The sequence below is a fragment of the Phacochoerus africanus genome, chromosome 4 (assembly GCF_016906955.1).
Source record: "Phacochoerus africanus isolate WHEZ1 chromosome 4, ROS_Pafr_v1, whole genome shotgun sequence".
Lineage (NCBI taxonomy): Eukaryota > Metazoa > Chordata > Mammalia > Artiodactyla > Suidae > Phacochoerus > Phacochoerus africanus.
Window position 1 is genome coordinate 50,443,493 of NC_062547.1, and position 16,601 is coordinate 50,460,093.

A 16,601-nucleotide genomic window follows, 5' to 3' on the forward strand; every position below is an offset into this window, starting at 1 on the left:
TATAGGAGTGATCGACACAGGAATTGCCCTATTTGTCGCCTACAGATGACTGGAGCAAATGAATCTTGGGTGGTGTCAGATGCACCCACTGAAGACGATATGGCTAACTATATTCTCAACATGGCTGATGAGGCAGGCCAGCCTCACAGGCCGTGACCTTGGGGTAAAGTGTTCTGTTGCTATTGTGGGCTATAAACACTTTGGTCACGGGGGAAGAATGCAGGGTTGCTGTAGCACAGACACAGGTAGAAATCATTTTTTCCCTACTTTCTTATTTTCGCTATTCTAACACTTTGTCTCATTGCTTTTGATAAAGTTTCCATGTCTTCCATTTGTGGTAGACTATAATTTGCTACTGTTTTAGGCCAATTTTTCCTATTTACCTGTTCTAATATATATTAGGACTAATTGCTCTTGAATCCTTTGCTGAGGTAACAGCAACATTTCCAGGGGCTTCTGAAACATGACTGATTTTCAGGGCAAGAGTATTCTGGAATCTAGTTAGTTAGGTTTAAAATAAACCTTGAATGTTAAGAAGTTGTAGCCATCTGAGAGAAAAATCCAAAATGACTGAAAATGTAGACTCTGTCCAAGTGCATGTTACTACTTAAATTAGTCTTTCTGCTGGAATCCAAGGAGTATGTATGCCCCCTTGTGGTTAACTATTGCTCCTTTCATAATTTTTTACTTGAAATCATCCGCAGTTGTTTCATAACTTTAACAGTGTTTTGGAACTACACTTTTTTAATTTAAAAGTCTTTCCCCCTCCCCCATGCCATATAATTTGCGTGAGAACTATAAATTTGGGCATGTCTTTGCCTTGTAAATAGATTTCTGCTGGGGAATCTTCTTGGCTGTTCTGGAAATGCTTTCCCAAAGCTGGGAAACTGTTCTAGCTTTAGATGGAAATTTTTCTTCATCACAGACCCTAAATTTTATGTCCAAATTATAGTAAATCATTAAATATTGGTTTATGGTGCTTTTTTTTTTCTCTTAACTTGAAGGCATCTGAGGTCCCAAAGTCTTCAAATTTCTTGGATGAAGAGAAAATAGAGTATAATAGCCTTTTAAGCATACGTACATAAAACACCAATGAAAATTAGGAGATCGACTCTTTTACTGTTTCAGTGTATTTTATTTGAAATACTCTATAAAATAGTTATAATGGAATTATAATGTTCAGTGGCACTTGAACCATTTTTTAAAAATTTTGCCAATAGGCAAAATAAGTAGGTACTTATAAATACTTTTACTTATAAGTTTTTATTTTCTGCTAAGCATTAACATTTCAGCATATAATAAACTACGGTCTGATGACCTTTTCTGACTTGTAGCAAATACTGCTATTTTTCAAAGTACCAAAATATACAATCTAAGTTGCTGCTTATTGTTTGGCAAAATTTTCAGATACTAGGATTTTACTATGCATGCAAATTAAGTAATTCATTTTTAGGAAAAATATCTGACCAAAAGTAGCTTGATTTTACCCCCAAATACTGATGATGAAATGGTTGACATTCATGGTGAAGGCAGCTCAGTACCAAATAGATAAACATTTGCTATGGATGTGTGCAGGCGGAGTACTGGGGACTCTATCCTGTCAACCTGGCAAAGCATTTGATGGTTGTATGACCTAGAGAAAGCCCTGTCCTCTAGTTTGTAGGTTCTTATTTTAGAACAGGCTTTATCTATTGTTTTCACACTTTAATTCAGCAGTAGAACCTTTTTTCCCCCAAGTAAAAATCTTAGAACCCCTATACACACACACACACCCTACCCTACAATGTATGTCATTTTATTATTACAAATTTCCTTATATAAACTTTATATACCATATAACTAAATATTTATGAAGTCAACCTACAAAAACATGTAACAATGCACTGGTGATATCTGGTATATTGGAATTTGACGAGTAACACAGTGGCATGTTGGGATTTGTTTTGTAGGGTTTTTTTTGAAAAAATTTTAAGTCAGAATTGCAGAACTCTGAATTTCCTCGATGGATTCTTGGTACTCCACATTTTAATAAAGGACATATTTTGAAAGCCTTGAGATAGATAATCTTCTGAGGTCTTTTCTAGCTGTAAGATTTTAAATTGCCTTTTTGGATTAGACTGGCTGAGTCTAATTTAGAATGCTCACTTTAAGAATGTTTCTGAAAATGAGCAAAGTTGTATAGATTTTTTGATCTTTCCAGGTATAGCCAATGACTTTATCCCCCAGCATCCTTCACCTTTCAAGGAAATAAACAGCGAGCCTAATGACTTGATAATACCCAGACCTCTTCCTTTTCTAGTAATAAGCTCCAAGGTACTAACTGATCTACTGTGAAATATGTTTTTACTAGCCTTATCAAATAAATGAGCACAGGTTTTTGCTCACTCCATTAAACTGGGTGATAATTCCATAGATGTGAATGTTAGGTTCTACTGTAATAACTAATCATAAAAGTTGTAAATTTGTTAAATGGATGAAATGTATACTTTTTGTATTCTGTACAGCTTGTCTTTTATAAATATGAACTACTTATATGCACTTACTATGATAGGAAATATGGGTGCCTTCTAGGATTTATGAAGTGGTTTCATGAACTCTAAGAAGTTTGTTTTATAAGTTATAAAGTTTCCCTATCCTAACTCAATAACAAAGTGTTTACTCATAATATTGTAGAACTTTAGTTTGAGAAAATGGATTTGACTGTGTACCTAATTTAGAAGTTGAGGATAATATCTGTTTTATTCTTAGGGCAAACTGACCTATTGTGCAATAAATAATCTTTAGTAAGTAAATTTTAGCTAATTGAAGAGGGTTTTTTTCTTATCATGTAGTTTCACACTCTTATATACTAAGTGTTTATATTCCTTAGAGGATTGTTTTGTATTGTACTCTGGGGGGGTTGTGATGTTTTATGCTGTTTGAAAACTCATTTAAATTAGGCTCAATTTCATAATATAATGTATCTGGGTAATAAGGTTGCTTGACAATATCTTTCGGTTCAGTGATTTAACATTGGGAAGTTGGATTCATTAAAAGGCAGTCCAAAGAATTTGCATTTTAACTTTTTTTTAAATTAAGTCCAGCTTACTTTATCTAGGAATAAGAAAGCTCCTTAGAGATTAATCAGCTGATCACTCACATTTATAATGGGCAACACAATGACAATATAGACAGCTGGCAACAGACTTTGTTTTCATGTTTTTTTTGTTTTTTTTTTACTCTATTGGACAGTAAAAATTACTGATAAAATCTTGCTATTTATAGTCTAACTCTCTGGCATCCTCTATCTTTCTAATAAGGTATTTCTTTAGAGGTTGAAGGTACAAAAATTTTCAAGGAACTGTGTCTGGTTAGTGTTCCTTTTACTGCAGGTACTTATTTATGCTTGTTCTTTATAACAGTCATAGATCAGGTTGAGAATACCTGGGTATATTACCAGCATAACACCTCAGTTGTGTCTGCAAACCCAGAAAAAGATGAATATTTCACCAACACAGCACTCAGAACCCAGAGAAAACCTAGAAGGATGTGCTTTCAACATGGCTTTATCAAGGGTAAGAAAGTCAAGGCCCAGGACAGGCCTTGGTAAGGACCAATCCTGGAGCTGTGATTTGTTTCCATGAGGCAAAAAAAAAAAATAATAATAACACTGGTCATTTCAACAATGCATGTCGAAGTGACATAACATGAACTTGAGCTTTTGAGGCAAGGGATAACACCTGCCTCAAAAACGTTTTTTTAACGTGGGCTAGTATATAATTGGCTTTGATTCCAACTGTGATCACAAAACAAAGTAGAGATTCACCCAAAAAAGCCAGTTAGGTATAATGATGTAATAAGAGTGCAAAGGGCTATAGAAAATGGTGTCTGAAAAAGCTTACAGGACAAGGAAAATCCAGTAGGTGTTGGCTGAACAGACTGAAGTTATATCCAGGGAAATGAACATGACTGCATGAGGCTTTGCTCATGAACTGTAACAGCAGAAGTTAGAGAAAAAGAGCAAAGGTTTACCTTCTGGATCTAGTGTGCTTCAGTTCAGAATCTTGAGTTTTCCTAGTGAGTGTCATCCATAGTGACTGTGCGAGTCTTAGAAAAGATAAATTAGTACTTATTACTGATAGCTGATTTTCATGATGCCCATCTTAAAAACTTAAAGGCGTGCCTGCTGTGTCCCAGTGAGATTGGCAGCATCTCTGGAGCGCTGGGACCCAGATTTGATCCTCAACCCAGCACAGGGTTAAGGATCCCATGTTGCTGGTGTCTGACCCAGGAACTACATATGCCATGGGGCAGCCAAAAATAAAAATAAAAACTTAAAAGATTTGCTTTAAATAGTATTAACTTAAAATAGTTTTAAATTATTGATCCATGGTCCTAACAGACTTTATTTAAAAACTAAAACCAAATACTTCATACAGATAAAATGACAATGAAAAACTGTACAATACTTGGCTATATTAGGGCAAATGTATACAAATGGGGGCTTTTCAAAAATAATGCCTAAGATAAATTCAGTTTCATGATTAGCTGTAAGATAGCATATGTTTGCCTAATAAAAAGACTGAATTTATGTCCTCTATGCTGAGTTGACCGGTGGAGGAGACAAGTATTATACAGTAACAGGAGAAGACAATAACATCAGGTAAGCATTTTCACAGGCAAAAATTTCTTCCAACTCTGAACGATTCAAAAGGGCTTCCCATAGTCTGTGTTTGCCCACAGAAATGGAAAGTCCTTGAGCAGCTTGTTGAGTACTAGGAGCACAAATTCTCAAAAAGTTGCCAGAAGAGGAAATCCATTCAGTTATTTAATAACGTTTATTGAGCACCTACTATGTACCAGGCACTAGTAACACACACGAAGAGTACCTTGGTAAAGCTTGACTTCACACTGGCCTTTAAAAATGCTTTCTACCTGGCCCCTGAGACCACTTAGATCTTCTGAGAAGTCTGTGTATTGGTTAAGGAGATTTCACCGGCAGGGCGGGGGGAGAATGCACCAGGTTACAATGGTTAAAAAAAAAATCTGGAGTTCCAGTCGTGGCACAGTGGTGGAAAGGAATCCTACTAGGAACCATGAGGTTGCGGGTTCAATCCCTGGCCTCACTCACGTGGGTTAAGGATCCAGCATTGCCGTGGTGTAGATCACAGACGCAGCTCGCATCCTGCATTGCTGTGGCTGTGGCAGAGACTGGCAGCTGTAGCTCCAATTAGACTCCTGGCCTGGGAACCTCCATATGCCGTGGGTGCAGCCCTAAAAAGACAAAAAAAAAAAAAAAATTAAATTTCTGAGGCCTGATGGAATAGTGGGGAAAGGACTGGATTAGGATCAGGGAAAGCCAGTTCTAGTCCTAGTACTTAATAGAGCTGTGTGGCCTTAAGCAAATTTCACTTCTCTGACCCTAAGTCTTCATAAGTAAAATAATTGGGCTATAATCCCAGAATATTGGAGCCAAAAGGACTAGAAATCATCTAGTCCTGTGCTTTTTTCACAGTCCTTAGTTCAAATGTAAATATGTAGAAGCTCCAATGTAAAACTGATGAAAGCAGAGTCACCTTGAAGAAATAAGAGCAGCAACCCTGGAGCCTCCCTCCGCCGCCACTGTCCATCCCTGCCCTGAAGTGGTCCAGGAGGGGGGACTTGAAAACCAACCACTCACCTAGTCTAAACCCTCACCTTTCAGATGAGGAAACTGAGACGCGGAATAGGAGTGATGGTTTCAGTGTGAACGTTTGGTTTCCTAAATAGAAAGGGAGGAGGGCTAAATAAAACAGTTTTAAAATTCATTTAAAAAACAATCAAAAAGAATGTTTTCTAATTCTCTTCAAGTGGTTCCTTTATGAAAAAGAGCTTTGAAGTAGAAGGTTTTAAGGCAGCCAGCCAATCAGAGGCTGAAACAAACAACTACCAACGAGCCTGTAGGGCCTACAGAGAGGACTATGGCAGACCGCCCCTCAGACCTCATGTCTATCACTGGGCACTGGACCATGTAAGATCCTGGCTCCAACAATGCAAACAATAGCACTTTCAAGAGAAACATTTGGAAAATTAGGAATGAGCACAGACAAGTGTCCAGCTCCAAGATCCCCAAGGAGGAGTCACCATCTTTTACTCAAAAATATTAATACAAGTGGGCATATATTAGACCTTAAAGTGAACAGTGCAACCAAAATCACTAGTTTTTTAAAGTTCTTCAGAGGCATCATCCTCTTGATGGAGGAAAGTCCTAGTTTGGTATCTTGACCACTGTTAACCACAGCAGACTTGAAATTAAACCAAAAAGTTAAAATGCATGTCCAGTGCTGGACCTCTTAGGTCAGGGCTGTGATCTCTTCCGATTTCATGGCATCAGACAAGAAGCTGAGCTCATTGCACAAGGTCTCATATCGGAACGCCATCCGGATCTGAGCCACATTTGTCTTTCGAATATCATTTCCTTCAGGGCCTTCTTTATAATAATTTTGTCCCAGAAATTTTTGCTTTTCCTGTAGACCAAAAGAAATGCAAATGAAACAACATGCCTTGGAGTCACTTTCTTTATCCACCTGGCAGCTCTGACATGAGTTACACCAAATCAGGCTAGTCCCCAACACAGTTCCTCCATCAAAACATCTTTCCCCACAGGGGAAATTCCTCCAGGCCTCTGACAACCACAGTCATTCTCTTCACTTCTGATTGTGTTTTCCTTGATCAGAGAGGCAAGACAACTGCAAGAACTGCTGGTGATAAAGAAGCAAGGTGACGGTGTGGTCCCTCCCAAGAGCCGACCAGGGCAGACAGGGATTCTAGGGAGGGCCCATCCTAGGAACCAAGTCCCACACAATGAATCTTGAGCCCTATTTATTTGTCTTTTTAGGGCTGCACCCATGGCACATGGAGGTTCCCAGGCTAGGAGTCGAATTGGAGCTGCAGCTGCCGGCCTTCACCACAGCCTCAGCAACACCAGATCCGAGCCGCCTCTGTGACCTACACCACAGCTCACAGCAACCCACTTAACCCACTGAGCGAGGCCAGGGATCGAACCCGCAACCTCATGGTTCTTAGATTCGTTTCCACTGCGCCACACCGGGAACCCTGAGCCTTATTTTAACTTGTCTGCGTCAGCATCCAAAAGGAGCAACCCAACGCAGCCCTCTTGCTGTACCGGTGACACCCCCATGGGAGGTGCCCAGGGACCTAAGACCTCAGCTAGAGCAATGGTTCTCAACCCTGGCTCCCCATCACAATCACCTAAGGGAGCTGGGGCAGGGGGCGGGGGAACGGGGGAGGAAGGAAGGAAGAAAAAATGGTGTTTGGGTCCCATCCCTAGAGTTTGATCTAGATACTATTCACCTGGGTCTATTCTAGGCCCTACGAATATAATATGAACTTACATTCTGGAAGGAAAGGCAGAAAAACACATGACTACATATTGCAATGTCAGTAGTAAGGTTATGAAGAAAAACAGATTAAAAGGATAGAGAATGAGGGCAAGTGTGTGGCTACTGTAGAATGGGTGATCAGGGAAGGCCTCTCTGAAGAGGTGACATTTGAGCAGCCATCTGTAAAGGTGACAGAAAATTTAGGCGTTTCCTCAGGGGTCTCCCCTAGAATATGAGTTTTCAGTGTGACAGAGACCCTCTTGTTCCATTCTTTCCTGATCCCAGGGCCGAGAAAGCACATGGCACAAAGCAGGCATTCATTGTATGTGCGTCGAAAGAATGGGAGGGACAGGCGGTTCCGCCCCACAGAGTACCTGATGCGAGAGGCCGCTCTGCAGCACGCTGTTCCTGGCGATCTCGCACAGGTCACATGTGCTCAGCTTCCACACTTGAGCTGCAATCGCATATTCTTCCATCAGTGCTTCCTAGATTCCCCCCAAAGTAAATGCATTATTATATGGGAGACTCTCCGTTTCAATGCTTCACGTGTATTTCCTAAGCTAGAAACATCAGACACGGCAGATTTCATTTTTCTTTCATGACTGGCCCCTGGACAGTCAACACCCCCTCTCCCCCTTAAGTTACAAACTCTCGAGATCTTTTTTGTGTGAAAGCTCAGATTACCAAAGACAGACAACCCCTAGGCAGTTATCTGTTGACCAGCACGTGTTCAAAGCCCTGTGGTGGTGACTGGGGACACCAGCAGTCAGACCTATGCCCATCTCCTGTTGGGCACCTTTTAGTAACTACTCTACAGCCTTGCTTTGTATGGAACACATTTTCTTAGCATTGTCCAAATAAAAGTTAATCTCAGTAAAGTACAGGAACAGAGATGGAACATTGGATAACAACGAGAAGTGGTCAGGGATCAGAAGTGAGAGCGTGAGCCCAGGAGGATTTGGGTTTGAGCTGTGCTTTCGCTTTGTCTTCCGGGATGTGAAACGTCTGACAGTTAACACAAGCCCTTCCGTCACCTCTTTGCCACCTCACTGCCTCTGTATCCTAGAGCACTGGTTCTAAAAACATGGCATCAGCATCCTTGAGGGTCCCCCATGACCTTTTGAAAGGCCCTCCCCTTTCTAACTATGTATTTTGTGAGGCAATGTTTTCTTCATATACGTTGATAAAAACAATTTATTACAGCAGATGGACTGCAGAAGCAGAGATGAGAATCCTGCTGTCTTCCATTAAGCCAGACCTTAGATGTGCAAAAATGTAAAGCAATGCCATTCTTGTTATTGTAGTTTGTGGAAATATGGTTCTTTCTTATAAAATTGCCGTGTTAACATTTAATGGCTTATTCGTGCCATTCTTACCTGACTTAATATTTTTCAATTTCCCATAGTTTTACACATAGTTAAATGTCAGTAGATACAAGGCACATCACCCACCCTCTCTGAGGGCCTCTTCAGAATATAAAGGGGTCCTGAGACCAGAAGCTTGCAGCCTATCTTAGAAGACCCAGGCTCTTCTATTTTTACTAATCAGTGGCTGGTCTCATCAGTACAACCCAAACGTGCTGCTACATCAGTGGCTGGTCCCCATGCACAGCATCTCCTTTAACCTCCCCTTCTTTTCCCCAGAGTTACACTCAGCGTACTAGTAATAACTGTGGTAACAAAATGGTAGCTTACACAGCAAAGGAAACCATAAAAAAACCAAAAAGACAACCTATGGAACAGGAGAAAACAGTTTCAAATGATGCAACTGCCAAGGGCTTAATTGCTAAAATATACGAACAGTTCACACAACTCAACAGCAAAAAAGCCAATGATTGAAAAATGGGCAAAAGACCTGAATAGTCATTTCTCCAAAGAAGATACACAGACGGCCAACAAGCACATGCAAAAATGCTCAACATCACTGATTATTAGAGAAATGCAAATCAAAACTACAATGAGGTACCACCTCACACCTGTCAGAATGGCCATCATTAATGAGTCCACAAATAACAGATTCTGGAGAGGGTGTGGAGAAAAGGAACCCACCTACACTGTTGGTGGGGATGTAAATTGGTACAACCACTATGGAAAACAGTATGGAGGTACCTCAGAAAAATATAGAACTACCATATGACTCAGCAATCCCACTCTTGAGCATATATCTGGACAAAACTTTCCTTGAAAAAGACACATGTACCCGTGTGTTCATTGCAGCTCTATTCACAATAGCCAAGACATGGAAACACCCTACATGCCTACCAACAGATGAATGGATTAAGAAGATGTGGTAATATATACACAATGGAATACTACTCAGCCACAAAAATGAACAAAATAATGTCATTTGCAGCAACATGGATGAAACTAGAAACTCATACTAAGTGAAGTAAAGAAAAAGACAAATACCATATGATATCACTTAAATCTGGAATCTAATATATGGCACCAATGAACCTTTCCACAGAAAAGAAACTCGGACTTGGAGAACAAATTTGTGGTTGCCAAAGGGGGAGGGGGAAGGAGTGGGATGGACTGGGAGTCTGGGGTTAATAGATGCAAACTATTGCATTTGGAGTGGATAAGCCTGAGATCCTGCTGTCTAATACTGGGAACTCTATCTAGTCACTTGTAATGAAACATGATGGAGGATCATGTGAGGAAAAAGTATATATATGTATGTATGTGTGTGTGTGTGACTGGGTCACTTTTCTGTACAGTAGAAAATTGACAGAACACTGTAAACCAACTGTAATGGAAAAAATAAAAATAATTTTTAAAAATGGGGAAAAAATGGTAGCTAACATTTTGAATGCGCTATAAAAACACTGTCTTAGACGCTTTGATTATCTTGATGAATCCTCACAATAAACTGGTAGAGGTGGCCAGAGAGATAGGTTTATCCCTGTTTTACACTTGAAGAGGAGTAAGATACGGAGGTCAAGTAACTACCAACATCACAGAACTAGTGAGTATCAGGGAAAATAGAAAGGCAAAGAAATGAGACTGCGCCCTCAAGGATTCGAGAACCCCGAAAGAGGGCTTCTGGCTAGAACACTCCTTCCTCACCAGGAGCTTACCTCTGGTCTTCACTGGCCACCAACACCACCCCGAGGGCAGAACTAAGCCATGGGCCCAGGTGCATGTAGTGGGAACCAGACACCTGCCAAGGCACCTACAGTCCTTACCTTGGTGTAGTGGAACTGCATGGGGTCATCAGTGGAGAGGGACACATGCAGTCCCTTGTGCAGGAACTCCCTCAGAGGGTTTTTGGAATATTCAAGGAACAGGCTGTTGTTGCTAAGTGGAGACATGGCGATGGGGATCTGAGCAAGGTAGTAGAGATACTGCAGCACCGGACTCTGCAAAAGAAGCACCAAACTCGGGATGAGAGCCAACAAGGGGAGGGAGGGTTTGGGGGAAGCATTCACCAGGGGAAGCCAGGGGTCTGGGCAGCGTCCCTGCAAGCCCCAGTCAACCCGAGCCCCCGATGCCAGGACACCCAGACCCCACCCTCTATGTTCATCTCACACCCTGGGACTGGCTCTTCTGTGCTCTGTGGGAAGCGCTCCCTCTTGGCTCCAGACTGAGACACAGCACAGGGCAGGAAGGGCACCTGTAAGGCCCAGGACTGACCCTAACCTATGTCCTTGGCTCCCTTCCTACAGGCACTGACCCCAAAAAGTCAGTCCTGGAAATGCCCCACTTTTGTTGTTTTCTTGCTTTGATCACAAACATTCAGGTTGAGACCATAAACACTGCAGCTCCTCCAGAGTGGGAAGGGGCAGACCTGACCAGGCTGGACAGGTTTTCTGATGCAGCAACCCACCCCACACAGAACCCTGAAATGATGTGGTTAGACCTTCCCTGGGAACAGGGAGGGAGAGGAGTTTGAGCAAATATCGTTCCTATGAAAGTGATTCAAACTACGGAGAAGACAGAATGCATAGAGTTCACAGTAGCATTACTGACAAAGGAAGAGGCAGACGGGCTCTGTGCAACAGTGGGAGACTGGCTGAGTCAGTCACAGCCCACCTGAGGGGTGGTGGTCCTTCCAGTAGCACTGGAACGAGCAGCACAGATGTCATGTTGCAGCACAGAAAAACGCTTGCAAAGTTAAGGAACAAAGAAGGAATCAAAAATCTGTGTTCAGAAAAGAAAATCATGGACTTGGAAAATAGACTTATGGTTGCCCTGGGGGAAGGAGTGGGAGGGATTGGGAGCTTGGGGTTAACCGATGCAAACTATTGCTCTTGAAATGGATTTACAATGAGATCCTGCTGTGTAGTACTGAGAACTATGTCTAGATGCTTACGGCACAGCACAACAATGGGAGGAAAACGTATGTACACATGTATGTGTAACTGGGTCCCCATGCTGTACAGTGGGGGGAAAAAACTGTGTTGGGGGAAATAATAATAAAAACTTAAAAAAAAATAATAAAAATCTGTGTTCATTATGCTAGTGAGTATACTAGAGATAGGCTCTGGAAGAAAGATGGGAATTGGAAATACTAAGAAGCTAATCATGCTGTTGCTATTAAAGTAATAGCAATAAGCATTTTTTTCCCATTTCTCCATTTTTTCAAAAATGTAAATTGTGATATATTTCTATTATTTCCTAATTAAATATGAAACCAGGAGACTTCAGACCACACAGCCCAGAAAAAGACCTGGCCTTACTGCATCACTGGCCAGGACCTCCCAGGGGGCAGGTAGGAGCCCAGGCACCTGCACCTCCCCAGGGGAGGTAGCTGGGAGGGTCCTGCTTACCTTCTTGAGGAGCAGCCCATGGGAAATGTTGTCGGCGGTCAGGAAAGCAGACACCAGGTGGGTAATGGAGCCGGCCTCCCCGCAGTGAGGCCGGAACAGGAACGTGCTCAGGCCCCGTTCCCTGCAGAGTGAGGCTTGGGGTGAAATAGAACCCCTGGCCCACCTGCCCTGGGCCCCGTGGGTCTGCGCTGCTAGCTCAGGGCCCACCCCAGTGGAGACAGTCACCCACGGCAGGCTTGGTACCACTGACCCAGGATGCCCTGGGAACTGCTTCTCCCCACATGCAGAGGCCCAGGCCCAGAGCTCCTCGGAACCAAAGGGCACCCTCTCTAGGGAACAGAGAGAGGGCCTAATCCTCTATACCCCCCTCCCTCCCCTTCCCCAGGGCCTGGGAGCCCAAATTCATAGACCTTCAGAGCAGGAGGGGCCACAAGAAGCCACTGAGTCTAGCCTCTGTTATAAACATGGGCAAAAGCAGAGAGTGGAGTCAGATGTCAGAAACCACTGAGCAGGCCAGCAGGGGAGCTTGAACCTGAGCCCTCATCTCCAAAAGTTCAGCCCAGGACTCCCCACTCCAACCTCAGCCATCTCCTTTCAATCACGGTCCCTCTCAAACCTCCACACCCACAAACTAGTGCCAGCCAAGGCTGAGGTCTGAGGCCCGGAGGCCCAGCAGAGGCAGGAAGATGCCCAGTGTCCTGCCGTGTGGGCTGTGTCTGCGTGCACATGCTAGGGGAGCCTGGGCGTGCATGACCACTGGATGGAAGCTCTGAGGGCGCATGGATGGGCTCTGTTTGGTTCCCTATCATGTGTCCTGTGATCAGAACAGTGCCTTCACCTGGCAGGTGCCAGGATTTGTGGAAGGGAGAGATGCACGTGTGAACACTGCTGATGTGGAGGAGAGTGAACATGTCAGCAGGTCCTACATCTGTCATATCAGGGCCAGACACGCACACGTGTAGGTGTTGACAAGTGTGTGCACAGACATGCCCTGTAGGTGTGATGGTGTCTGTAGCGGTAGGAGTGCCTGCTGTGGGCGTGGCCCTATGGGCATGCGCCCTGTCAGTGGGCCTGGGAGCATCCCCAGCGTGACACGTGCGCAGGGGCCGGCTCACCCACCTGCGCAGGTTATTGAGCACCATGATGTTGGCGTACATGTAATACAGGTAGTAGCTGTAGGGCGGGTTCTGCTCGCTGGTCCAGATGTCCGGGCTGGGGCTCTTGTCGGAGAACATGTGGTCGCTGTGCTTGGACTCATCGTCCACGCTGTCAAACCCTGTCACCTGGGCAGGCGGAGGGGTCCTGCATCAAGCCAAGGCCTTGGAGCCAGGCCTCTCAGATGTGAAACCTCAGCAGGGGACCCCATGGCCTGTCTGAGCCACCTTCTTCCCAGGGATGGGGAGTGGGCACAGGGCCCCAGTCTGTCCCTCCAGGGCTTGCAGAGATACCTAGGAAGTCAGACTGGAGAGTGTCAAGCCCCTGTGTGGCAGCAACAGTGGAGGGAAACTCAGGCCAGGCCCAGTGAAGGGTGAGGCAACCGTACCCACCATCCATCCTTCTGCTGCGCCAAGGAGGAACCCAGTGCTGCAGGATGGCCAGTGGCCACTGCCATCAGTGAGAGTGACAACGGCTGTGAGGATGAAGGAGACAAGCATTTCCCATGGCCCCACTGTATGCCAGACTCCACTTGAAGCACTTACCACCCATCAGCTGATTTAACACTTGGTGACCCTGGGAGGGAGGGCTTGGCAGGGAGAGTGAAGCAGGGCCAGGTAAGGAGTGTGCCCATGTGAGACAACCAGCTCTGAGCCTAAATGAGTTCAGGGTCTGCAGCCTTTGGGGCTACAGGTGGAGGACACCTGAGGGCATGTCCCAGGTGTGGCCATGAGAAACCAGCTGGGATGCCTCACAAACAGGCCGAGGTGGGCGCCACGTAAGAGGGCCTCTTGGAAGGCTGAGCCGTGGCTCCTGGGAACCACCCGCTGAGCCGGGCCAGAGCCGCTCAGGACTGGGTTCCTAGTGTAGCTCTCAGTATGGCCTGTATGGGTCTGGGGGCTGGGGTGCAGGGGACCTTAATTCTGCTCTGTGCTCACCAGCTCCATAATGCATCTGAACTCTCAGGGCCTGGCACGGCGGTAATAGCGCCTCTCCTGACTCTACGTCCCACCAGGCAAGGCCCAGAACTGGCCCTCAAGCCTTCCCAGTACCCCACCCACAGCCACAGGGCCACCCCTGAGGAGAAGGGAAATTCCCCTCCCTATGGCAAGCTCATTATTCTACAAATCCAGCTTCTTGGGGCAGACTACCCCACATCTTGGGAACATGAGTGACAGCACATGAGTCACAGGATCTTAGACGAGAAGGCTGGGGAGTTCCTGTCATGGCTCAGTGGAAATGAATCTGATTAGTATCCATAAGGACCCAGGTTTGATCCCTGGCCTCACTCAGTGGATTAAGGATCTGGCATTTCTGTGAACTGCAGTGTAGGTTGCAGACGTGGCTCGGATCTGGCATTGCTGTGGCTGGAGTGTAGGCTGGCAGCTGTAGCTCCCAACTGACCCCTAGCCTGGGAACTTCCATATGTTGAGAGGGCGGCCCTAAAAAAAGACCAAAAAAGAAAAAGAAGAGAAGGCTGACCCAACCCAACTAGAATCCTCTCCTCCCTCACCCTCACCCAACTAGGCACATCGCCTGGGTGCCACCCACGCTTACATATTTGAGGAAGAGGTGAAGCTCTCGGTGATCTTGGGGGTTGATTGTGGCCTCAAAAAGGGGCAGGAAGATGTTCTCCAGCATCTTCCCAAAGCTTGGCAGCAGTTTTTTTGACCTAAATATGTCACTGGAGGAAGGCAAAGACTCAGTGATTAAGGTGGACCCTTGCCCTATCAGAGACCTGCCCCAGCCCCTTCCTCAGGCTGAGAGGGTCCCCATTAAAGACCCAGAGTAGGAGTTCCCACTGTGGCTCAGAGGAAAAGAATCTGACTGGCATCCATGAGGATGCAGATTTGATCCCTGGCTTCAGTCAGCGGGTTAAGGATCTGGCATTGCTGAGAGCTGTTGTGTAGGTCACAGACACGGGTCAGATCCCGTGTTGCTGTGGCTGTGGTGTAGGCTGGCAGCTCTAGCTCCAATTTGACCCTTAGCCTGCGAACCTCCACATGCCGCATGTGTGGCCCTATAAAGACATAAATAGAAAAATAAAGACCCAGAGTAGAGTCAGAGGTGGGATTCCAACACAGATCCTGCCCCCACCCCCAACTCCTGGCAGGTTCTGCAACACTAAGGATTGGTTTGCACACTCAACACCTACCCATGCTCATCACAGAGCTTTTCTCCAGCTGGAGGGTAAGCTGGGCTCCAACTCTGTACCACTCAGCTCACTTCCCCTAAACCACACATCCTAGCCCATCCAGGGGCTCCACATTTGCCAAACTGGAGCAGACAGTGGTAGTCTGTGTCATATCCAGACAGAGGGTCAGCAATGTAGGTCCCCCTAGGTCATTCATATCCCAGGCCTCACCCAAAAGGATGGTTCATCCTAAACCACAGTGAGAAGAGGGGCAGTCGTCCCACCAGGCATCTGCACATATACATTCTTCAAAGAACAGAGTCTAGGAGTTCCCTTCGTGGCTCAGTGGTTAACAAACCTGACTAGGATCCAGGAGGATGAGGGTTCGATCCCTGGCCTCGCTCAGTGGGTTAAGGATCTGGCATTGCCATGAACTGTGGTGTAGGTCGCAGACACAGCTCAGATCCTGCGTTGCTGTGGCTGTGGCGTAGGCCAACAGCTATAGCTCCGATTGGACCGCTAGCCTGGGAACCTCCATTTGCCACAGGTGTGGCTCTAAAATAGCCAAAAAAAAAAAAAGGAACAGAGTCTAAGTGTCACAAGGACATCTTTGCCAACCACCAAGGGCAGAAAATCCCTGGGGAGGAGAGGCTAGGCTGGCACCAGAGCAGCCACCACACCGCCACTTACACACACACACACACAATCGCATGGACTCAGCAGCTCCTGCAGGACAGGAGGGGTTGGCATCCCCAGAGGACACAGGCAGACAGCAACTGCCTCACTTACTAGATCCGGGGCACCTGAATGATCCAGCGCATGTTGGGGGAGTAGACCTTGTGTTGGATGAACCAGCGAGCCAGGTTGGGCCACTCCTCAGGGCTGCGGCCATAGATGGAGAGCCTCGGCTCTGAGTACTGGTACTTGCTCTCCTCCAGCTCCCGGGCCACCTCCTGACACCAAGAAGAGCTCAGGTCAGCCCAGAGCACCCCAGCTGCTAGAACCTGCAGCTCCCTCCCTCAGCCACCTGCTTCTGGCCTCAGAAGATCTGATCTGCATCCTCTCGCTGATCTGCCCCCCACCCCAACTTGCCCCAGGATGTGCCTTCTCTGCTGTACGACCAGTACCTCGTGGGCTCCAGAGGACTGCTCCCTGCCTACCTGATTTATGGCTACCACAA

General features: G+C 45.5%; 2 protein-coding genes across 9 annotated transcripts in view; one reads left to right on the plus strand and one right to left on the minus strand.

The window, feature by feature from the left end:
• Window positions 1–3,049, plus strand: part of RNF141 (ring finger protein 141) — a 42,759-nt gene extending 39,710 nt beyond the window's left edge. For all 3 annotated transcript variants that reach the window (XM_047776305.1, XM_047776306.1, XM_047776307.1), the window contains exon 6: window positions 6–3,049. In XM_047776305.1, the coding sequence (XP_047632261.1) occupies window positions 6–156 (151 nt within the window). In that variant the 3' untranslated portion in view covers window positions 157–3,049. The remainder of the gene's footprint in view (window positions 1–5) is intronic.
• A 1,749-nt stretch (window positions 3,050–4,798) lies between these two features.
• The window catches only part of AMPD3 (adenosine monophosphate deaminase 3), a 52,716-nt gene continuing 40,913 nt past the window's right edge, over window positions 4,799–16,601 (minus strand). For all 6 annotated transcript variants that reach the window (XM_047776304.1, XM_047776303.1, XM_047776301.1 and 3 more), the window contains exons 9-15: window positions 16,211–16,374; window positions 14,845–14,971; window positions 13,252–13,415; window positions 12,133–12,253; window positions 10,549–10,722; window positions 7,736–7,846; window positions 4,799–6,485 (exon numbers count right to left, since the gene is read on the minus strand). In XM_047776304.1, coding sequence (XP_047632260.1) covers window positions 6,312–6,485; window positions 7,736–7,846; window positions 10,549–10,722; window positions 12,133–12,253; window positions 13,252–13,415; window positions 14,845–14,971; window positions 16,211–16,374 — 1,035 coding nt within the window. In that variant the 3' untranslated portion in view covers window positions 4,799–6,311. The remainder of the gene's footprint in view (window positions 6,486–7,735; window positions 7,847–10,548; window positions 10,723–12,132; window positions 12,254–13,251; window positions 13,416–14,844; window positions 14,972–16,210; window positions 16,375–16,601) is intronic.